At 38.7% G+C, this 24,359-nt stretch overlaps 3 protein-coding genes across 10 annotated transcripts; 1 reads left to right on the top strand and 2 right to left on the bottom strand.

Moving 5' to 3' along the window:
- Positions 1-541: 541 nt before the first annotated feature.
- Positions 542-11,876, bottom strand: LOC131437267 (nucleoside diphosphate kinase 6). 6 transcript variants are annotated; one of them, XM_058606502.1, is made up of 5 exons: positions 11,471-11,872; positions 11,251-11,411; positions 10,799-10,831; positions 9,387-10,732; positions 542-754 (listed from the first exon to the last, which is right to left on the bottom strand). In XM_058606502.1, the coding sequence occupies exons 1-4, from the start codon at positions 11,674-11,676 to the stop codon at positions 10,647-10,649; spliced, it is 486 nt and encodes a 161-aa protein (XP_058462485.1). In that variant the 5' UTR covers positions 11,677-11,872; the 3' UTR covers positions 542-754; positions 9,387-10,646. The 6 variants fall into 6 exon arrangements, with proteins under 6 accessions (XP_058462485.1, XP_058462486.1, XP_058462484.1 ...); XM_058606503.1 differs by having other exon boundaries at positions 9,387-10,729; positions 11,471-11,870; XM_058606501.1 differs by having other exon boundaries at positions 9,387-10,831; positions 11,471-11,876.
- Positions 11,877-12,118: 242 nt separating this feature from the next.
- LOC131435565 (3'-5' RNA helicase YTHDC2-like) lies at positions 12,119-22,097 on the bottom strand. Of its 3 annotated transcripts, none has more exons than XM_058603588.1 (7): positions 21,955-22,097; positions 21,640-21,856; positions 20,411-21,565; positions 19,216-20,354; positions 12,964-14,136; positions 12,751-12,893; positions 12,119-12,682 (listed from the first exon to the last, which is right to left on the bottom strand). In XM_058603588.1, exons 2-7 carry the CDS (start codon positions 21,842-21,844, stop codon positions 12,577-12,579), a joined length of 3,921 nt encoding a protein of 1,306 aa, XP_058459571.1. In that variant the 5' UTR covers positions 21,845-21,856; positions 21,955-22,097; the 3' UTR covers positions 12,119-12,576. The 3 variants fall into 3 exon arrangements, with proteins under 3 accessions (XP_058459571.1, XP_058459570.1, XP_058459569.1); XM_058603587.1 differs by having other exon boundaries at positions 21,640-21,853; XM_058603586.1 differs by having other exon boundaries at positions 21,640-22,097.
- A 360-nt stretch (positions 22,098-22,457) lies between these two features.
- LOC131438532 (distal membrane-arm assembly complex protein 2) lies at positions 22,458-23,442 on the top strand. The gene is made up of 2 exons (XM_058608624.1): positions 22,458-22,919; positions 22,977-23,442. Exons 1-2 carry the CDS (start codon positions 22,519-22,521, stop codon positions 23,386-23,388), a joined length of 813 nt encoding a protein of 270 aa, XP_058464607.1. The 5' UTR covers positions 22,458-22,518; the 3' UTR covers positions 23,389-23,442.
- The last annotated feature ends 917 nt before the right edge of the window (positions 23,443-24,359 follow it).

Here is a 24,359-nt window from a genome sequence, read left to right as displayed (position 1 = left end):
CTATGATTATGCTCTTTCGCACGCGCGCGCAGTTTTTTGAACTTTAAACAGTTGAAACGATGCGTATTTGGTAGTTGAACGAGTGGCCTGTGGTTTCGGGTAGATTAACGAGACCTCACAATAATGGGACTTGTGCAGATGGTTCAACACGATAGCTAAACTCGACGTGTTTCAACTTTGAATAATTAGTCATCTTGAAAAGTTGTTTCCTTCAACCAAATCTTGTCCACTTCTAACACACTTCATTCACAAAATAAAAAATAAAAAAAAATTCCTTACCGTAGAATTAACCTGCTCAACCGTGAAAGGGAAAACTGCTATCATGTTTCGATATCGCATTTTTTTCTGTTTCTATTCAGTTTGCAATGAAGCATCCCGGAGGTATCGAGCACCTCATCGGTCAACAATGCAAAAAGGGTTAAATTTCAGCATGTCGCAAAAAACATTTTTACGCAACCTAAGTGTACCCCAAGTCATTCACAGCAACTGCTGGTAAGGAAAAATGTGATACCAGAGTAAAGTTTTTTGTTACACAAAAATGTTGATTGAATATTGCTTTTATACGTTGTTCGTCATGTTAACAACACCGGATGAATGGATCAACCAGATTACCTTGATGATGACTTAGATGAAAATCGCTTCAGAACTCTTATTGATGACGCTCAAAATTACGACTGATGCTCGCCTTCATCCGATGTGAAGTTCTGATCCGGAAAGAATATCGCTGCCTCGGTGTGGAAAGAAGACAACGAATCTGGAAAGAGAAACAGACGATGGAATAATTGGCAACTATCGCAGTAACTGCTGCGTCGATGACATCGACGATGACGACATCGCCTTTGTGCAACAATGTTGCATTAATTGTATCGATAAGCGTATGCGAGATGCTGATTTCTCAGACGGTAAAGAAATAATAATAAAAATTGATATCACCCGTAGTATATAATTTTGGGCAATCCTTCCGAAAGCAGGTTTGATGTATTCGATCTTGTTTACATCTGTACGTCTGTCAATGTATGGAGAAAAATGATGTTCATAATTTTCGTGCGTCTGTTTTAAACATGTTACTTTCGAAATATGATCACGACTTACCGCACTAAATACAGTAAATTTTGATACATATATGATTCAAGTCAGCTTCTTTTTATGTAGTTTCCAAACTACTAGAAATAGCATTACGGTTCAGCTGTCCGGTTGGAAAAAGTCTACCGTACAGGTAAGCCGCGTGGCATCCGGGAGATAATTTCAACGAAAGATCGACCTAACTGTTTCGCGTGATAAGGCGTAATGCATAAATTACGTCATGCTAAATTTCAATTAATTTAACCTCCCCTCTCCCCCTTGATCACAAATTTTTAAATGCCCTCCTCCCCCTCCACCCCTGAAGAATTACCTTACAACTTTGGATCCCCCTCCCCTCATCATCCTCAGCGAAAATTAATGTTTTTCAATTATTGTATTGTCAAACTAGCATAAAACCTCCTCATCTTTTGAATACCCAAGCAGGGTTGTTACGAAAATTTTCAAAATCAAAACGCGCGAAATCCGCGCGAAGTCGAAAACTAAAACGTGTGATATTCGAGTGAAGCGTTAGACAACTATTTTTATGCAGGTGATATTTTACGCAGTACTTGAAAATTCACTTAAATATAATTTATGATTTATGTCATATGAACACAATAAATAAGTCCGCATACAGCACGTCACTTCGAGAAACCCCATGAAAACGATTTCATTTTAATTCTCCATCTTTTTCGATGCCCTTAGTTAAGAAGCAAGCGTATGAGTAATGTCAACAATATGTGCGTAAAAACAAATTCCGGCGCTTCTTTTCCTGATTTTAATCAATAAATGTTTCATATGGTTGAAAAATAAACCAATCAGTTCATTCTGCTTAACATTGCAATTCAAGAAAAGTGTCTTAGTCTAGAACTCTTCGGTTTTCCTTAAAACTGCTCGAGAAAAATTATCTCAATTTAAGCTTACTTCCACTGACACATTTGATTAGCAACAAACACATTCCTATATGGATTTTCTCTTGCAGAAATTTTCTTCGTAGCTAGGAACCTTTAATTTAACATGCGAAAGGCAATGGAAATGGCATGTTGTCGTAAAACTATATATTTTTCCGGAAAACTGCTTTTGTAACAGAAAATATTTAGTTTTGTTTATTTTGTGTAGCACAATCTAATACAAATGCTTTGAAGCAGTGTTGCCAACTATTTTTATTAGGGAATTAAAATCTACATTCATAAAATGTAAGCAATTTTCCATCAAACGTTGGTAAAAATTGTTCAAAACTGATAGTTCATGTGAAATGTCAGGCTTAACATTCATTTGAGAATAAATTAATGATAAAAAAGAGTGTTTGAAACTCAATCCTGCAAGTCACTTTAATAAACTCGTTGCACTGCATATATCAATCTATGACAAACGTACTGAATAAAATGTACGTGATACACAAATTACTAACACAAGTTAACTTGGTTTACTTTTGATCCTTAATTACGGAAAATGTTACAGTAAAAATCTAATGTACGGAAAATGTTACAGTAAAAATAAAAATGCTTACAATTGTGATTTTGAAAGAAGTCAAACAGATTTCATCGAAAATATTTTTTTTGCTTCGACATCTTTTTGCTCGGCAAACATTTCCTTCTTGGTAAGAAGAATTTTAAGGTAGACCACATCAGGATGATCTGATTCACTCTTTTGAATTTCAGTTTCAATTATAATAGCGCCTTCTTCTGTTGTTATTTTTTACTCTGAATGACTTTCTTTTCCTCCTCAATTGTGATTGTGATTTTATTCTGTTATTTGGATCAGGGAAAAGCCCACTGGAATTAGTTTCTGTCAAACTTGTTCTCCAGCAGGTATTAAGCCTCCTCATCTTTTGCATCAATAGATCAAAATCATCCAAATGATACATTTCCTTAAATCTAGTGCTTCTATAGTAACTAAATCTAATGAGACAATAACATAAGAAACGATTTCTTGATAACATTACGTGATAAATGAAAGTCGAACGAATTGAAACATTTGTTAAATATGCGGCACATGCTAGCAATGAGCTCGTTATATCCATAATTAGTTCTAACATAGGGAATCCGAAGAAAGAATAGCAAAACTACGACGTCGAATGTCAAATTGTAACATTGTAATTGTAATTGGTTTCCAGAACACCCAGGTCCTTAACAGACTATGCGCGTTCGAGAGCAGTTTGTGGAATATTATAGTCGAACTTGAATACAGACGTTTTGCTACAGAAAAGAGACGGCGGAGCATTTAGTGGCATTTAAACCATTTTGAAATATGAAATACGAAAGTCATCGGCGAACGATAGTTTTATACACTTGATCGAAAAATTTAGATTGAGATACTTGAGGAACTCCAGATATAAAAGCATATGGTGAGGTTGTACAGGCTCCTATTTTCACTATCATTTCATTACCAGTTAGATATGATCGAAACCAATTAAAAAATGATCCGTTTAATTCCAGTCTACTTAACTTGGAAATCGTTATGTGATTATTGATTTCGTAGAACGCAGCAGGGACAGTTGAAAACTTTCGCATGGATCCAAGCTGAGTCTCTGATATGTAGTATGTAGTCAGAGCAACTATGTGTTATAAAATCCAGAACTATAATTTCAAACAGCTTCGATACAGTGCACAAAGCAACATTTCCAAGGTAGTTGGATGCCATACCCCTGTTCACATAGGATTTCTTTCATATTTCAGTGAAAAATCCAGAACGCAAAGAACAATTGAAAATGTGCGATAGTGGAACCAACAAACTACTAGAACACTTTCTTATCACCACGGATGGAATCCCAGAACTTCTTCGTTTCTTTTATTGTCAGACTTCGCTTCGTAAGCATGTCGTGTAAATTTGTAATCACTCGACTTGTATCACTCGAGATCGAAAAGCATAAAATCGAAATTTTGTCCACTGAAGAAAACATTGGCTGGAACCGCCTTCAAGTAAATTTTAGTTTTTTTTTAAATTCGCGTTTAAGTTTAAGATTTCAAAACCTTAGCAGAAACCGGGCCAAATCCGCGAAAACCGCGTGACCGTAACAATCCTGCCCAAGTAACAATTTTTGTTACGCTAGCTTATTTATGACTAGTTTGCAACCAAAAATTTGAGTGATTGCAACTAACATCTAACATCAGTACCGTGTAATGTCAAATTATAATATTCGACTATCAAATTCGAGCAACAAACACTTGATACAGTCGAACTTGTCAGTGATCTCGTCGTTTTGTTGGATGCTAAACTTATTTGGAGTCTTTAGCAACTACTTTGGGATTCGCGGATAGAACCTGTACAGAAGAGATTTATTCGATTCGATTTGCGGGAACTCCCCTGATGGAATCCAATGGATCCACCACCGTATTCTGAGCATTCTCGCCTGATTAGTCTGGAAACACAAGAGCGAAGTGGAAAGATGCAACAAGTGTGCAACTTATTGCTGAAGTAATCGACGGCAATATTGACCCTCAAAAGATCTTATTTGTATTCGACGCCCATGCTTCTCAACGATCTCTACACTCGACTACTTCAACCTAGGTTCCATCGTACTACATTCGGACTCCATAAACCAATAAAGACTGTCCCAGAATGTATGGGCGCATTTTGATTTCGCTGTAAATAATTCACAAGTGTTAGATATTCAAATTTTATTCGATATACTGATAATATTAGACTACAACAACAGAATATTATTCTCAACATTTGCTACTTAGCCATTGTAGACTAGCTGGCGCACCTTCTTGCGAACGTTCCTCATTAAATTCCATACAGACTTCTTGACGACAAGTTTTGACACTTTTTTCCAATCTTTTTCGAACTGATGGTTTCGGCTGCCGAGACATGTTTTCTAAGATGTGCCTTCGTTAATGCCCAAAATTCCTCAATTGATCGAAGTTGTGGGCAATTTGGTGGATTCATGTCTTTTGGGACGAAAGTGACATTTTTGGTAGTATACCATTCTACCGTTGATTTCGAGTAGTGGCAAGAAGCAAGATCAGGCCAGAAGACAACAGGATCCTTGTGGTTTCGAATCATGGGTAAAAGTCGTTTTTGTAAACATTCCTTGATGTATATTTCGCTGTTCAATAAAGCAGTGGTGATGAAGGGTTTCGAAATCTTACCGCAGCTACAAATTGCTTGCCAGACCATAGCTTTCTTTAAAGACCCTCATAATGGCATTCCTTCCAATAGCTAGAACCTTTTTGAAGCAGTTATCAGCTCAATGGCCAATTGTCTCAGGTTTTGTATCTTTTGATGGATAATTTATCACCCGTCGCAAATGATACAATCACTGTCCTGCAGTGGAATTGTCGAAGCATCATGCCAAAACTTGATTCATTTAAAATATTATTGCATAGTCAAAAATGTGATGTATTTGCTTTATGCGAAACATGGCTTACTTCAAACATAGCTATAAATTTTAATGATTTTAACATTATACGTCTCGATAGAGACTCTCCGTATGGTGGAGTGCTTTTGGGAATTAAGAAATGCTATTCCTTTTATAGATTAAACATCCCTTCAACTTCTAGTATAGAAGTTGTTGCTTGCCAAATAAACATTAAAGGCAAAGATATTTGCATAGCTTCGGTTTATATTCCTCCAAAAGCACAAGTTGGACAGCAACAGCTTAATGAAATGGTTGAAGCCCTTCCTGCACCACGATTGATTCTGGGGGATTTAAATTCGCACGGTATTATGTGGGGTTCCGTTTACAATGATAGCAGATCATCTTTAATACAAAACATTTGTGACAATTTTAGCATGACGGTATTAAATATGGGTAGCATGACACGGATCCCAAGACCTCCAGCACGCCCAAGTGCATTAGATCTATCTCTTTGCTCAACATCAATTCGACTAGATTGCACCTGGAAAATACTGCCTGATTTACACGGTAGCGATCATTTACCAATCATCATCTCAATTAGCAGTAGCAATTGCATTGCTACTTCCGCTAGTATTCCATATGATTTGACAAAAAATATCGACTGGATTAAATACCAAAGTAGAATCTCTAGTATTTTGAATTCAATGGAAGAGCTCCCTCCACTTGAAGAATATGACTTCCTCATTTGTTCGATTCTGGAGGCAGCAGAACAATCCCAAACTAAACGCTTTCCTGGGCCAACGACTAACAGAAGGCCTCCCAACCCCTGGTGGGACAAAGAGTGCTCAGAGGCTAAACTCGCAAAACAAAATGCTTGCAAGACGTTTCTAAAACGGGGAGGAGGAACTCCTCAGAATTTTGAAAAACTTATGGTTTTAGAAACCAAGTACAAGAGCATACTTCGAGCCAAAAAATGTAGCTATTGGAGACATTTTGTCGAAGGTTTGTCAAGAGATACCTCAATGAGCACTCTTTGGAACACGGCCAGACGAATGAGGAATCGTACCGTGGGCAATGAGAGTGATGAATACTCGAACCGATGGATATTTGACTTTGCTAGGAAAGTTTGCCCAGATTCTGTTCCTACGCAGAGCATTATACGGGAATCTCCTCCAAATAATGGTTTTATTAATAATCCATTTTCAATGATGGAATTTTCTATAGCACTCTCGTCTTGTAACAATAACGCTCCAGGGTTGGACAGAATTAAATTCAACTTGGTGAAGAATCTGCCCAACCTCGCAAAAAGACGTTTGTTGGAATTGTTCAACAAGTTTCTTGAGCAAAATATTGTTCCACCTGACTGGAGACAAGTGAAAGTTATCGCCATTCAAAAACCGGGGAAACCAGCTTCCAATCACAACTCATATAGACCCATTGCGATGTTGTCCTGCATCAGAAAATTGTTCGAAAAAATTATTCTACGACGTCTCGACACTTGGGTCGAGACGAACGGTTTGTTGTCAGATACTCAGTTTGGCTTCCGTAAAAATAAAGGGACGAATGATTGCCTTGCATTACTTTCGTCTGACATCCAAATTGCCTTCGCTCAAAAGCAACAAATGGCATCTGTATTTTTAGACATTAAAGGAGCATTTGATTCAGTTTCCATTGATGTTCTTTCAGACAAGCTTCACCAAAATGGACTCCCAGCGGTTATAAATAATTATTTGCACAACCTTTTGTCAGAGAAACACATGCATTTTTCACATGGCGATTTGGCAACACTCAGAAATAGTTACATGGGTCTCCCGCAAGGCTCATGCCTCAGTCCGCTCCTCTATAATTTTTACGTAAATGACATTGACAGCTGTCTAGTAACCCCATGTACACTAAGACAATTGGCAGATGATGGTGTGGTTTCAGTTACTGGACCCAAAGCTATTGATCTGCATAAACCATTGCAAGATACCTTAGATAACTTGTCCGATTGGGCTGTTCATCTTGGTATCGAATTCTCTGCGGAGAAAACAGAGTTAGTCGTCTTTTCAAGAAAGCATGATCCCGCGCAGCTTCAGCTCCATATGATGGGAAGAATGATCCAACAGGTTTTAACTTTTAAATACCTCGGGGTGTGGTTCGATTCCAAATGCACGTGGGGAGGACACATTAGGTTTCTGATAACAAAATGCCAACAAAGAGTAAATTTTCTTCGAACAATAACAGGATCTTGGTGGGGTGCTCATCCGGAAGATCTAATAAAATTGTATCAGACAACGATACTTTCAGTGATGGAATATGGATGCGTTTGCTTTCGTTCCGCTGCAAACTCTCATATTATCAAACTGGAGCGAATTCAGTATCGTTGTTTGCGAATTGCTTTAGGGTGCATGCATTCGACACATACAATGAGTCTTGAAGTTCTGGCGGGAGTTCTTCCATTAAAAGATCGATTTTGGGAGCTTTCATCACGCCTGCTAATAAGATGTGAGGTGCTGAATCCCATGGTAATTAATAATTTCGAACGACTAGTCGAGCTTCGATCTCAAACAAAATTCATGACAGTATATTTTAACCATATGTCACAGGAAATCAACCCTTCAAGATATATTCCTATCCGTGTCAGCCTCCTAAATGTCCCTGACTCAACTTTATTTTTCGATACATCCATGCAGCGCGAAGTGCGTGGAATCCCGGATCATCTACGTTCGACGGAAATCCCAAAAATATTTTCAAGTAAGTTCAGGCATATTGACTCTGAGAAAATGTTTTACACGGACGGATCGCGAATTGAAGAAGCGACAGGGTTTGGTATGTTCAACAATAATGTTTCGGCCTCATTTAGGCTTCAAGAACCTGCATCTGTTTATATAGCAGAGCTAGCAGCAGTTCAATATAGTTTGAGTGTAATCGTCACATTAATTCCAAACCATTATTTCCTCTTCACAGATAGTCTGAGTGCAATTGAAGCCATTCGCTCAAACATGACTGGCAAGACTGAACCGTTTTTCCTGGGCAAAATAAAACAGTGCCTGAACGACATATTGAACAATAATTATCTAATCACTATAGTCTGGGTCCCGGCTCATTGCTCCATTCCTGGCAATGAAAGAGCCGATATTTTAGCCAAACGTGGTGCTATTGAGGGTGAAATTTATGAGAGACCAATTGCTTTCAACGAATTCTATAGCTCGTCTCGCCAAAGAACACTTGCCAGCTGGCAAGCTTCTTGGGATAAAAATGATCTGGGTCGGTGGATGCACTCAATTATTCCGAAAATATCGACAAAGGCATGGTTCAGGGGACTGGATGTGAGTAGAGATTTCATTCGTGTGATGTCTAGACTCATGTCCAATCACTACACGTTAGATGCACATCTCCTTCGAATTGGGCTCTCCGAGACTAATCATTGTGCTTGTGGCGAAGGTTATCGAGATATTGACCATGTCGTTTGGACATGCGTGGAGTATCGTGATGTCAGATCTCAACTAATAAATTCTTTGCGTACCCAAGGTAGACTATCCAATATCCCAGTTCGAGACATTCTTGCTTGTCGTGACCTTTCATACATGAAACTTATTTATCATTTCATAAAGAAAACTGGAGTTTCAATTTAATAAAGGCCCCTTTCAAGACTTAGTTCTGATCCCAGCTGCGTCCATGAGTTTAACCAATAGCTAAATTAGAATAAAAATAATGTAATGATACAAACAAACTCGAAACAGTTTATGAAATTATTAACAAAATGTCTGAAAATAACAGCTTATTTTATAATTTATAGAAGTTAATCGTTTGGTTCAAATAATATTTCCGAGTAGATTTCATAATTAATGACGAGTTACCTAAGATGATATTTAAGTAATAAGAGAATATGTTTCAATAAATGCAAAACGTTGTGACTATGTTAGAATTAAATTAGGATAAGAATATTATGTAAAAGTGATGCTACGGCGAAGAAAAACTTATGTAAACTGCCTTAAGAAATAAACGTATTTATGAAAAAAAAAAATAGCTTTCTTACCAAATTTTTCGACTTCAATCGATGTCTCGGACTGGTTTAACACTTGCCCTTCTTGCACCGTATAATATTGTGATCCCGGTAAGGATTTGTAATCGAGTTTCACGTAGGTTTCGTCGTCCATGATTATGCAGTTCAAATTTCCAGTAAGAATCGAATTGTACAGCTTTCGAACCCTCGGCCTGATCGATGCTTCTTGTTTCGAACTACGTTTTGGTTGTTTCTGCTTCTTATAAGCTCGAAGATTCAAACGTTCTTTAGCACGAAGAACATTTGACTTCGAAGTGCCCACTTTCTTGGCCACATCCCGAACTGAAACCTCCTTCTTTTGCTCGAACGCCTTCAGTATACGTTTATCCAACTGAGGGTTAGCAGGACCTGTTTTTCGACCCGTTTTCGGTTTATCCTCAAAGGTGTTATCTTCACCGAACTTCCGAATTGCATTTCGCACGGCATTTTCACTTACTCCTTCCATTTTTGTTATCTTTCTCAGTGACAGTCCGCGTTCTGTGCACCATTTGTACACAATTTTTCGACGTTGTTCTGCTAAAAGTCCACGCATTTCGAAACAAACTAATGAAAACGAATGAACAACTGCACAAGTGGTTAGAGAAGAGTGTAAACAACAGGACGCAGCCATAAAAATTGACAGATTCTGAACCATTGCGAAATGGTAGCGGTTTTTGGTTGCGTCCATACTTTCTGGAAAAGTCTTTAACAGGATGTATTAGAGCGTTTTCGAAAGTTCAGCAATTCGAATTTAGAGAACCATCGTATGAGTTTAAGCAGACATTGTAAAGTGTTTCTTTCTTATAAATTGACCGTTTATACTTCGTGTTAATAATTATTTGTCAGATGAATTATTTTAACAAATAAACTATGAAGCCAGCTCCTAGAACATTTTATGTGCCACAAAGATCTTGTCGTGCAACAACACCGAAGTTGCGATTTTGCAGCATGTTATGCATTATTCGATCGCACCCTACGAAGCCAAGCGATTTGCAGTTCCATGTGTCGAACTTTCAATACCCTTATTTCGTCATCTACATTGTTGTCGGTTATTCCGAGTCATACTTCTAATTTGCTCTTCCGAAACAATTGTTGCACCAACGCTCTATCTCGCCAGAGTTCCATCGTGAAGGTTTCTTTGTTGTTCGCTTCTTCTGATAACAGACACCTGCGACAGATATTCAATTCTACCTACGGTAGGGTAATCATGTCCTTGCTCACCCGCACCCTTACATTCTGCTACTACTAGTATTCCTATTCCTCTTCAATTTTTCGACCCCATATAATTCTCAACTTATCGGGTGAGAGATGTGCGTCCGTGCTGATAAGTTGAATTGCTGCTAGAGACATACGATCATCGTAAAATAAATTAGTAAATTGTACATGATTGAAGCGGTATTTATTACTTGCTAAAATTTGAATGCAGGAACGGCAGCAATCTGCAAACAAACAGAGACTGTGAGTGTCCTTCAGAACAAAACATTAGATTACTTCCATAATCTTTCAAACTTTTGTGACAGACTATACTCTATCGAAAAAGTACTACATCGAATAGCATTTGATATTCACCCTTATTCTGTATTTCGATCGAATCGGATTATTTCGATCGAATGCGAAATTTTACGATTCACTTCGAGCTTCCCATACAAAAGTATCAGTCAATAGAATTAGAGAATGCAACTTTTCACATTCTATTGAGAAAAAAAATCCGATTCGATCGAAATCCAGAATAGGGGTAATTTCAATTTTACACGGTCCTCCCACGGTAATGATTTAGAAAACACTTGTTGAATGGATAAACTTTTCATTTAAACGTAAAATTTCGAGTTCAAAATTAGTTATGAATTTGTTGACTTACCGGAACCATGGCTAGCATTCCTGGTATCAGAAAGTCCAAATAAACTTCGAACACAATCCGGATGTGAGTACACTGCTTTCAAAACCTTCGTCGGGCCCATGAGTTCCCTCCATCGAGTTATCACATTCTCTCCGGTCAGTATTAGAACTTCCAGTGGACCACTGAAACGAAATTCTAACCATTCGGAAAGGAACTGAAACCAAATGCAATCAATTCAAACCTGGTCATCAGCGCAATCAGCCGCCGGTGAAAGAATTTTCCTTCGTGATCCCGATAGAATTGTTGTGCCTGTGGTTCACTCAGCTGCAGTTGTTTTCTAGTCACTATTCGTATGCCGCTTGTTTCGATCAGTTTTTCGACAGCTCCATAAGCTACAGGATTCTTCAACAGATGTGGCTTGAAAATGGCCAACGTAAATGCACTCATCCTGATTGAGATCAACTAGAATTACTTAAAATCGAGTGTGCTGTATGACCTCAGATGTTTATGCAATCGATCTGTTTTGGTTCTGCTTGAATCTCTCTCACTTGTATATGATCATCATAAATTACGCTACATTCCAGTTGTTCAATTATTCCTCGCTTTGATACTCAATTATTTGAAAAATAAAAATAAAAGCAACACGCATATCAAATTCTTCTAATGTTCATCCACTTGATGACGTCGGTTATGGATGCACCCCAAATATGAAAACAGAGAGTGCGAGATTATAGAACTATCATGAGCACGCTCTCTGTCTATCTCTCTTCCTTGCGCACGTGCTGGAGTGTCAAAATAAAATCAATGCATTGGACATTACCGAAACCCGTCCAAAGAATTTTTATGCTAAGGATTTCTCATTGAAAAAAAAACAACCTCATTCAACATGTTATTTTGCTCACATTGATAACTTTAAAAGTTTTCAGCTTTAATTCACTTTTACAATTTAATTTAAATTAAATGATACATTTCTGTCTGTTTGCTGTTTTATCAATGTTAGTAGCATTTGTTTGCTTCCGTTTAGAATTGTAGGTATCGTGTCTTAAATGGGTTACGCGCGGTACTTTCAAAGTTTATTCAACTGCTTGACCAAACTTCTTCGACGTAAGATACAATATAATTCGTAAACTAGGTTAAGAGAAAATGACCACGTGTTTCGTTTTCCATTCTTCCTCTTTTATACTTCGGTAATAGTGAGAATGTTTCTGTTGTTTTTCTTCTTTATTTTACTTTTCCGTATTGAGAGTGTATTTAAGTGTATATGTTTATGTGTGAGAGTGTACGTGTCGGTGTGTGTAACTGTTTGCTTACTGAATATCATTGCAACTGGATTCCGATATTCAAACATTACTTCAAATACTCTAACAATTCGTGTCCCGAAAGTGGGGACAATTCCTCGCCGTCGAGGTATTGCTCCAAAACTCTGCCCCGCAGGAAGCTCTTCTCAAAGTTGCTGAAACGAAACGAAAAAAATGAAGGTTAAACTCCTGGAGAGAAACTCCTGGTATACCGGCGTATTACCTCAACGTTTCAAACGAGACTGTGCTTTTTGAAAAGATGTTTAGATTTGTTTGGTTTGTCACCAACGTGAGCCGTCCTGCTCCGTAGAAGCACCTGCTCTGTGATATGTGGAAAAACAGGATAATGCTGAGATTGGACGATTTCTGTTCGAAAAAAAAAGAGTGATAAGAAACGAGCGTATTTTAATAAGAACAAATCGAGCCAGTCACTTACCTTCAACAACTTGGTCAGCTTGGGCTGAAGTGACGCGGTAAAACTCCAACTGTCCGGGCTGTCTGCTGCCAACTGGACCTGTTGAACGGATGCCGCATGCACAACAAAATATCTTGTTTTGCCTTCCAGTTTTTTATTGTTATGCTGTTTACCACATCCGCCACCACCACCTCCGACGCCGCCTCCACCAACACCACCTCCACCACCACCACCACCACCGTGATGATGCTGTTGATGTCGATTCTGATTCTTGCCACCGTGGTTATTGTTGTTGTTATTATTATTGTTGTTATGGCTTCCACCTCCACCTGGTCCATGCTTAAAATCTTTCGGTGAAAAGTTGAACGCATTCGGCGCCCCATTATTCAGGTTCAGATGGTTCTGTATCACAGGTCGAGGCTTCTGGCCAATGTTGGTATGGCCGGCAAATCCGAGGTGGCGTTCTTCCTCCTCCAGTAGCTGAACTACCGTATTCAACAGGTACAAATCGCTTCCGAGAGGCTGATATGCTTTCGGATTGCTGATAAACTTGAGAAAGAGCGCACTCAACTTATGTCGGAAGTGAAATACGGACATACCAAATTCACTGTCAACGGCGAAATTGATCCAATCGTCTACAACCAGTTTGCTCTTGTCGGACATATCATGTTCATCGTTGTCCGAATTCGACTCGTCCAGTTCCTTCCACGGGATGAGTGATTCCTCCTCTGCAAGAAACATTGGACCACAAAATAGCGCAATCGTAACAGGCGCCACAACCGTATTGCACTTAATAAGACAGTGCGTCCCAGCCCGGGTTTTCTCCTCGAAAACGATCCACTCGGATGGAAGCGACAGAATACTTTCTTTGTTCTTCTTCAATGACTTATCCCTAATCACCGAACTTGGATGGGGACTTATTTTCTTCTCAATCCGTGTTTTGATAGTCGCATTCTCCTTATCGACACGACAGACATTTGGATAGAGTCCGGCCACTAGGCAAGCTTTTACTACGGCCCAGCTGTCCGAGTACTGATTTATGTCCTGTATATTGCCGGATCCGTAGCTCTTGACTAGTCCAACCGACCGCAAATGGCCAAGAATCTTACTCCGCAGGCTCGAGATAGTGTCCATCGTGCCCGAATTGAGGAAGAAACGATTGCAAAACTGACGCTCCTTCATCGATGGTTTTACCTGAAATAAGTGAAATAATTAGTCCGTAGCAACCAAGCAGTAGTGAAGGCTGTTGCCCCAACATTTTTGATAAAAATTTGGAATCGAATACCGCTAGTGAGAACATGGGGAAACTTACAGTTCAGTACCTATTGTAAATAACAATTGACGAGCTGGAAAACATTTAACTAACGTTTTCATTTAAAAAAAAAAATGGATAAAAATTGCCGACTTTGCATGTGTTTACCTTCACTCGCACTGACGAAACTACCCATGCAGCACCGCTTAAAGATACTTGAGTGTACTTTGAACTCCAACACTAGCCATGGCGTTTTTCCGATTTTGGTTCTAAGAGATATGAATGATGTTCATCAGAACTATATTTAGAATTCATGTCTGAAATTACAGCCCCGAATTCCGGTTCAGATCTAGAATTCTGAGTTCAGAATTTAGATCAAGAATCTCTGGTCATGGATGCAGGATCAGAATTATGGTCCAGAACTTCTGTCTAGGTACAAAATCCCGTTCCAGATCTAGAACTCAGCTCCAAGTTGGTTACAAGTCCCGAGTTCAGGTCTAGGTTCAGAACTCATGTCCAGAAACCCGGTTCAGTTTCAGTGTTCCGGTTCAGAATTCAGATTCATATCCAGAACCCAAATCCAGGTTCAGAATTTTGGTTCAGGTCCAGAATCAGGATTCAGGCACAGAATCCAGCTTCAAAATCTCAGTCTAAATCCGGAATTCAGGTCGAATATGCCGATTCTGATCAGAGAAATTTCCAAATCTATGTTTAAAATCCAAATGCCGAATTCAGTTCCAGATAACTTGAGATAGATAACGTCAGAGACATAATCGCGAGATTGACGTAGGACTGCATTCGAGATGTGTATCGATATTAACTGATTTGATACCGTTTAAGATTTTGTAGTGCTGTAAAGAACCATTCGGTTTCGGAAGCTTGCGTTTGTATTCTAGGAAGAAGGGCGCCAGTCAAATTCATTTGTAAGTTTGAGCCTTGACCCAGAGGAAATCGTTACATGAATATAATCGTAACACAAGTCGTACAATCGCTCATATGTTTCAATATTTGAGTGAAAGAAACTACCAAAATGCTGTATGGGATTCATTTCCGGCTTTCAGAAGGGCCAAATTTTGGAATTCTCCACCATATTTTGAACGCTTTTCGAACAATTTTCTCGAACTCGAAGCAACCAAATGCTAGCTTTATTTGCACTCGTTTGGTGAGAATTTCGTACTGCACAAAGCTAATCAAATTATTCTAGATTTGCACTAAACTGATGATTTTTACCTCCGATTTGCTTGATTCGGTTGATTATAATGTTTCTGGTGTTATCAAGAAAAAATTTTTGAGGTCAACTCTTTGACACTAAGAAAATTTCCGATTTTTCGAAAAATAAGTTCAAATTACACCAGATCCGGACGTTTCATGCATTTCTAAGGTTATTCGGTATCAAAAATTTTTACTAAAAATTTTTAGTAAAAAACACTTGATATTAATATTTCAAACAATAAATATTTTTCTCGGTAGCCGGCTGCCCAGATCAACCAATATATCCAATTATTATTTTTTATAAATAATTAAAATAAGTGGAAATAATACAGAAACAAGACGCGCGTGATATCTGTTGACCTTTATTTAGTAATTTAAAATGATTTTATAACAACTGTTTTGAATATGTCGAGCTGTGAATCAAGACTTCCCGGGACTTCAATATAGGATATAGTTGAAACGTTCACTCGGGAAGTGAGTAAGTTTAGTGGTGCATCCGAGCATCTTGAAACAGGAACATACTGAGTGGCGCGCGAATAATACCTATACTGAAATTTTTACTAACAAAAATATTTCTCCCGTCACACTTGTGGAGTGCGCAGTGTTATTTACGGCCTCTAGTAACAACAAGTGTTGGACTAACATTCCTTCCCATTCCTTAGACGATCTACGTTCGGGTCTGGCCGGCGCCGATACTGATCAATGAATTCTGGGATTACCAGAAGATGTACATTGAAGGATGATTTGCCAGTCCCAGGTTGGATCATCTAGAAATTCCCTGTACAATTCCAGCTAATCCCGATCAGTAACGGAGTAGCAACCAGGGGTGGTCACTCAAGCTCAAGCTAAGAGATATGAATGATGTTCATCATTCACAAAACCAGGAGCTCACAATAATTTACTACTAACGGTTATTACTCGACAACGCAGTAGTAGACTTGTTGCTTGTTGCTGCGAGCAAGTGCCTCGAATTGTTTCAATCAATATATTTACTTCTATTACTATTAAACCGAATGTCGAACATTATTTCATTTAACAATAATTTGAAACAACTTTTAAAGTCCAAAATCACTCATGAAAAGTTCAACAAATTAACATCGGAAAAGGTGGTGTAATCAGGACCATCTTGCTCCAATTTGGATGAAACATTCAGTATAACAAACCATTTGTTTTGGACGAATGGAAATTTGACAAATTTGGCCAATTTGACTCAAGACTAATTTAGAATCAAAATGAATTCCAGCATGAAATTTTTTTCCAATCATGGTACTGTTATTGATAGAAAAATCATGTCGAAAAAAAGTTTTAGAATAATTTTCACACTGAAAAATAAGTATTTTATTTTTTCAACAATTCAAAAAGTGACCGAATTAAAATTATTAAAACTCTGAGTTTCGGAAATGGCTACTTCTAGGAGGAAGACCACCTGAAAATTAATCTTAAATTATCTCACTTGTAACTGCGCATATTTAATTGACACTAATCAATTTAGGAAAAAAAACCTAAAGAAACGTTTTCTAATAAAAGTGTTCGATTACTTTTCAATGCTTGAAAAAGCATTATTCACCATTTTTCAGTGTATGTTGAGTTTATTAGAGTATTTTTGTACAATTAACTTTCAGATCTATATTAATATAAAAAAAACTACAAGGATCAGCCCCATGTGGTTGTTCAAGCTATTGATGTGGAACAAGGCAACCAAAATTTCTAATGATCTACAATCAAATAGTTGAATCAATCGCCACACTTTTGAATTCGCAAATGCACGAGAGTCTGCTTAGATTGATCTTTATTAGGAACCAAAACCGAACACGCGAACCCAGAATATAGACTCTATTTGTCATGATTTGTATTTGTTTTATAGCCGACGAAATTACATCAGTAGCCCAAATGTATGCAATTATATGTTTGTACACGCTTGCGATACGGATATCGATATTTAAGCTTCTCTTCGCCAAGCTTGTGTTCAAGTTTTGTACGCAAGCAGTTATTTTCATAGCGTTTCTCTACCATTAGTACCATTCTGCGAAAGTACCATGAAGCGATAAACTTTTTCTCATTATCAATCGAGTTCATCTTATATAAATTAGGAATTAATCTTATGCACTCCAAAATTATCTTGGAGTAGTTGTCAATTTCTCAAGCGAAACGACATACCATGGAATTTCATCCGATCTTGCATGACACAAGATCAGAGCATACCAATTAAAGCTTCAAATCGTTGTATGGCACTTTTTGTCTTGCTGTCTAGCAACAACCTATCTTTAGCATGCTACGCGTAGGACTGAAACGTTAGCTATAATTTCGCTTCTATTTATAGATTCGCGTGCTTCCAACAGTTTCGCTTTTGCATCGATTGAGCAATCAGAGCGATGCTTTTCCTTTGATATATCGCTTACTACTTCAAAACCGTCGACTATGACAGGGAAAACCGGTATGCCGGAGATTTTTTGCAGACAAAATAGGACACTGTTAGCTATTAATCAACATTTCAATGATATATAGGGTGATTTTTTAAGAGCTTGAGAACTTTTTTAAACAATAAAACGCATAAAATTTGCAAAATCTCATCGGTTCTTTATTTTAAACGTTAGATTGGTACATGACATTTACTTTTTGAAGATAATTTCATTTAAATGTTGACCGCGGCTGCGTCTTAGGTGGTCCATTCGGAAAGTCCAATTTTGGGCAACTTTTTCGAGCATTTCGGCCGGAATAGCCCGAATTTCTTCGGAAATGTTGTCTTCCAAAGCTGGAATAGTTACTGGCTTATTTCTGTAGACTTTAGACTTGACGTAGCCCCACAAAAAATAGTCTAAAGGCGTCAAATCGCATGATCTTGGTGGCCAACTTACCGGTCCATTTCTTGAGATGAATTGTTCTCCGAAGTTTTCCCTCAAAATGGCCATAGAATCGCGAGCTGTGTGGCATGTAGCGCCATCTTGTTGAAACCACATGTCAACCAAGTTCAGTTCTTCCATTTTTGGCAACAAAAAGTTTGTTAGCATCGAACGATAGCGATCGCCATTCACTGTAACGTTGCGTCCAACAGCATCTTTGAAAAAATACGGTCCAATGATTCCACCAGCGTACAAACCACACCAAACAGTGCATTTTTCGGGATGCATGGGCAGTTCTTGAACGGCTTCTGGTTGCTCTTCACTCCAAATGCGGCAATTTTGCTTATTTACGTAGCCATTCAACCAGAAATGAACCTCATCGCTGAACAAAATTTGTCGATAAAAAAGCGGATTTTCCGAATGGACCACCTAAGACGCAGCCGCGGTCAACATTTAAATGAAATTATCTTCAAAAAGTAAATGTCATGTACCAATCTAACGTTTAAAATAAAGAACCGATGAGATTTTGCAAATTTTATGCGTTTTATTGTTTAAAAAAGTTCTCAAGCTCTTAAAAAATCACCCTGTACAATTAAAAATACATGGCTATGTACATTCAAATCAATACGTAGAAATATTTCCAATCAAATGGTGACATAATACCAATAATTGATACAAAATTGACTGTAATTGTTCAAAACCTGACCACATATCTACGTGTATTTTTCTTTAGTTTCTGATTTGCACCCCTGTATAGAAAACAAAAATGTGTTCCACATTAAAAGTAAATACGAAAAACATTCGTCCGTTTTTTTAAAGTTAGGCTTGAGACAGATTGGTCTCTCCATCCGTGAAAAATGAGTGGTTTGTCATTCCACTCTCCACTTCTCTTCTATCCACTCCACTCTCCACTCTCCACTCCACACAACTCCCCTCCCCATCCCTCTCACCCAAGCTCTTCAAACTTACCTCATTCCACTTCTGGAAGGCCCGCAATAGACAAAGACAATCGCTGTACGAATCCTCGGCCATGTCGCGTTTTGATTTCGCAGCACGGTCCTTGTCGGCAGCAGTCGTCGGCAGTACGAACGGATCGTTGACACTCAGAGCGCTTACGATGGTCAGAATGGGATCGATACATTTCAGGAAAATTCCGTACAGTAAAATTTTGCCGAATCGTGCATCGACCGGCAGATCGGCAAGAATCAGTCCCAGTTCCGTGAGGTTTTCATCGTCGTCCAGAGCACCCAATTTCTGCAACAGTTTAATACTCTGTTTGATGCTCATCGTGGACGGCGGTTGAATGGCTTTGCTAAGAAAATTCAGAATCGATGTATGACTGGCAATAATCGACGTCTGTAGGCAAATTTCTGTCAGCGGTACTCGCAGAATCTCCGGCAGGGTAAATTTATCCATGGCTTCGAAACGCTGTCGAGTGAAAAGTCGGAAGCAAATACCAGGTTTTGTTCGTCCAGCTCGACCCGCTCGTTGAGTGGCACAGGCCTGGGAGATCCACGTCGCTGTCAGCGATGTCGTGGATGTAACTGAATCATAGTGTTTCTGTTTCACTTTGCCGCTGTCGATCACGTAAACCACATCGTCAATGGTGATCGACGTTTCTGCAATATTTGTCGAAAGAATGATTTTCCTAGTGTTCGGAGGAACAGGTTTAAACACAGCATTCTGATCATTTGTCTGCATATTACTATGCAGCATATAGATTCTGAAATTTATCGCTCCACTCAGTCGGCTGTTTAGAGTTTCGTACTGTTCCAGGATATCGTCATAACCGGGAAGGAACACCAAGATCGCACCAGGTGCCAACTGAGTACAAATATACATTATGATATCTAGTATCAAACGGTGATCAATTTTCTCATCATTCACCGTACTATGGTACACATCAAGCAGTAATTTCGAAAGCTGCTTAGGCGGAGACTGCATTTGAATCTGCTGCTGTGGCGGATTATTGGCTATCTCCAATAGCTGCGAACATGCACTGTGCCCGTTAATGCTGATTGACCAATCAAGAGCGGTAAAATTGTGTTTGCCTTGCACAGACGAATCAGCTCCCATTTCCAGCAAACGCTTAACCACATTGGTGTAGCCTACAAGAGAAAAAAAAATACAATTGAACGAATGCATTCTCAGATCTACTACTTACCCTTGGCAGCAGCAATCATCAGTGCCGTCATCTTTGTCTCTGTATGTTGAAAGTTTATCGGGTTGTTCTCGTCTTCAACTAAATAGAAAAAGTGGTTAAAATCGTCCGGATTATTCTCAATCCAGCACAGCTCGAGAATGTCATTCATCAGTAGAATAGTTTCGTTATCCATATTAGCCGTATTCACAACATCCGGCCGTTGCTGATTCTGCGTCATCGCCCTAGTAAAATCAGGCGTGCTCTTAAACTGTCGCTTGACGTCATTGATTTTTGTATTGTAGCTATCTACCCTGTACAGTACATCCTCCAGATAGCAACTCTCGATCGGGAACAATCTTCCCGGGATTTCGATCAGCGGACAGTTGTTGAAGTAACGTGAGAATGTGTTCGATTCGATAGTTGCCGACATTAGAATTATCTTGATGTTGGCGTGCTGTAGGACTTTTTCCTTGAGCGAGATGAGCAAAAAGTCCGAGTACTGATCCCGCTCGTGCACTTCGTCCACGATTATGTGAGTTACATCGTTGAGAATGCTGTTGGCATTCTTTCCCATCAGGCAACGCAATAGGACACCATTTGTACAAAATATCAAGTTGGTGATTGGACTTAATCGACTTTCCAAACGAATCTGATAGCCAACCGTTTGACCGAGGGGCTCATTCCGCTCAAAACTGACTCGATCGGCTACCGTGATGGCGGACAATCTTCTAGGTTGTGTACAGATAATTCGGCACGCCTCTCCACGCTGTGCGCTGGATTCTAAAATGTACTGGGGAATTTGTGTAGTTTTTCCCGAGCCAGTACTACCCGAAAGAATCATAACCTGATTCTGGGCCAAGCAATTCAAAATTGTTTCTCGAAAGGGAGCTATTGGTAGGCGGTGACGTTCCTGGATGACCAGCAGGCTGGAATTCGATGGTGGCGGGATGCATTTGACAGAATTGTTAGGTGAACCCAGATTCAAACTGTACGCGGTGAGGCATGGGAAAAGTTTTCTTCGTGCGTGGGATTCCGCTATTTCTTTTTGAAAGCCGCCCTGTTTGTGCAGCAGAACTTGGATAAGTTCCCGCGAATGATCACTCATATTCAAACTGGCATCGTCGTGGATTAAAGACAGAATGTTCGATTTGTAGATCGTCAGGTAACGTTGATTGCCTACAAATGTTTTTATCAATTATTTTTATCAATAGCGATGACCTACTACCAACACTATCTTCAAGTTCACTCACCTTTCCCATGGGACCTGGACTTTAGCGATTTGTTTTTAACATAATCGTGTATGTATGCTCGGTGCTCCCGGGTGAACGAAGCCGGGAAGTCAAACTCATTTAACTTTTCATCCTGCACGAATTTGTCAATCATATAGTGGATTGCAATGCGAACATCTTCCTCGATGTTTACGTTGGATTTTGCTCCTCCTCCTCGGCCGGCCATGTTGGAGCGCTGCTGTTTCATTCGTGTTTGATTTTTTCGCCCCATCAAAAGTAATCAGAAAAAAGATCAATTTTCTTCTTTCACTGACAATCTCACTCACTTCTATTTACCTCGGCTGATCGGGAATCGGGCTCGAAAGCCAACGATTAGGAAATTTGCCTTTCCGGAATAAAATCGGTTCAGAAAATGAACATTTATTACGCAGATGACGATTTTTCCACCTTTTCACAGCAGAGCCCACCAATTTTTTAGCACTGCTGTCAAAATTTTGTTGAGTAGCAAATAACGTTAATCGGTAGCTCACGAGGTCACTCACGGTTGATTGAGGAATGCTTATTGCAAAGTCTTTCGACTAAATGGTTGAGTGAAGTAAACCTTGTGAATATAGTTCTAGTTCCACGAACAGCTGATGATTTTTAAAATAGTAACTATATCTAAAAACTTTTATTTTATTTTATTAAATATCATGTTCAAATAAATAAATTGAAAATAACTACTGAAAATATTTTCCGATAAAATTCATCAAATGACCCCTCGAATGTACTGAGTTACCTGCAGTAATGCTTAGTGGCGTTTTTAGTTTCTGTGGTTTCTGTCATTTGGATACCGTGAGTAAAAAAAAAACAAACAATAATATACAATTAGCGCTGCTCGGTGTTATTTAATCAGCTATCATGCTCAAGTTTAATCAAAACAGTATTTTCCGTCGTTTCACCTCATCAGCCTTTCGCCAGCTAAACAGCCAAAATGGTTTGGATGATCCCAAGTTAACTCACATCAAGGAACAAATAGAGGCGGACAAACGCAAACTCAAATGGCGAAAGGAGTACAGTGAGCGAGACGATGCTGTTAAAAGCAACTTTAAATTGTTCGAGACATCGAATCGCAACTCGGAATTACTGGAAATCCTGCAGCAACCGGTCGATATATCTCCTTCCGGACTAATGCGATGGTGGACGAAACGGAGGACCCGAATTGATGCTCACATGCAAAAATTTATCCCACAAAGACATGCGATTCTAGGGGAAGATCTAGCCACAGCCCATTTTCTTGTTCACCGAGGCGGTTCAGTAAGGTACTGTTTTCTATAGCATAATAAAGCATTTCGAACTAATTTCGATTTAACGGCCAGATTCCGTGGCCAAACAGATTGGGTCAAGATGAATGAAAAAGATGAATATGACCTTCCAAAAGTCTACGTTCCAAATATGGTACTGGAAGAAATCAAATGCGACGGTATTGATTTATTTTACGAAGGCATGGAAAATATTCGAAGGCTGCGTTATTTGAAACATCTGTCGTTTAAAAATGTTACTAAATTTGATGACTGGTATTTGGATCGATTGTCTGGCTCAGACTTTCCGTCGCTCGAGGTTTTAAACCTCACAGGAACGGCCGTCACCAATAGGGGTCTGAATTGTCTGTACCGATTACCCAGTTTAAAGCTTCTTCTAGTTGATGACCCCGAGAAAGACATCATGTGGAAGATGAGTGTTGTTTTACTAGAAGAATGGAATCCGCTCTTGGTGGTAAAAACTGAATGAATAAATTAAATATCGGTTATCTCTTGTTGAATAAATTGTGTTTCGAATTAAAAATTAATTCTATCGTGGGTCTTGTTTTCAAATTGCTGCTTACTGATCGGTTCTATGCAAATATAATTCTTTATATCAACATTTAAGGGTGTTTTAGAGGGCTATTTTCACGCTACAAATCTAATTTTCTAGGAAACGAATATCAAAACACCTAACTAACAGCCTCTTAAAAAATTAGTTAAGATTATTCTGTGAAAATTTCAGAATGATTAACATTAACGGTCGGGAAAGTCTTTTTTCATTGAATTTCTCGCCTTCAAAAGCATGGATCTAAAATCTATCCCGACAATGTCTAGATAATTTAATTTAGATGGGAACTGCGCGAACTATTTACTATCTGTACACCCCTTGTGTTATGTAAAAGTTTTTTTACTAGTTGGTTTCCCCTCGTTTGTCAACACCGATCAGCTGCTTGCAGGGATGCCTGATTTCATCATAATATTTGAAAATGAATGGTCACAATACATTATTGGATTACGTTGATAATATAGGGTAACAGAGGTATTTTGGCCACTTCATATATTTTGGCCCACCTAACAAACTATATGGATTCAATCGATCTTAGGTAACCCATTATGCATCAGTTTGAAGCTAATCACATAAAATTACCTATTGCGGAAGGATTTTTCAAAGAAATTAAAACATTTGGTGGATATTTTTACAAAGTGGGCCAAAATAAAATCGATCCTAAAGCGGGCCAAAATACCTCTGTTACCCTATTTAAATTTTTCGCGATGTTGGAAGGTTACAATTTATTTGATTCAACGTTGTTCATCTAGACTATTTTTTATTGTGTTGGTAGTTTTCACCCGAAATTAAGTGACGGGTTCGATTTTGTATTGCGTTGGAGGATGAGAAGTAGGCACAATTATGTATATAGTTTTGGAAATATGTATTAAATCTGTATCCGGCATGAAATT

This window comes from Malaya genurostris, chromosome 3, assembly GCF_030247185.1.
Source record: "Malaya genurostris strain Urasoe2022 chromosome 3, Malgen_1.1, whole genome shotgun sequence".
Lineage (NCBI taxonomy): Eukaryota > Metazoa > Arthropoda > Insecta > Diptera > Culicidae > Malaya > Malaya genurostris.
This window is presented reverse-complemented; position numbering and strand designations above follow the sequence as displayed.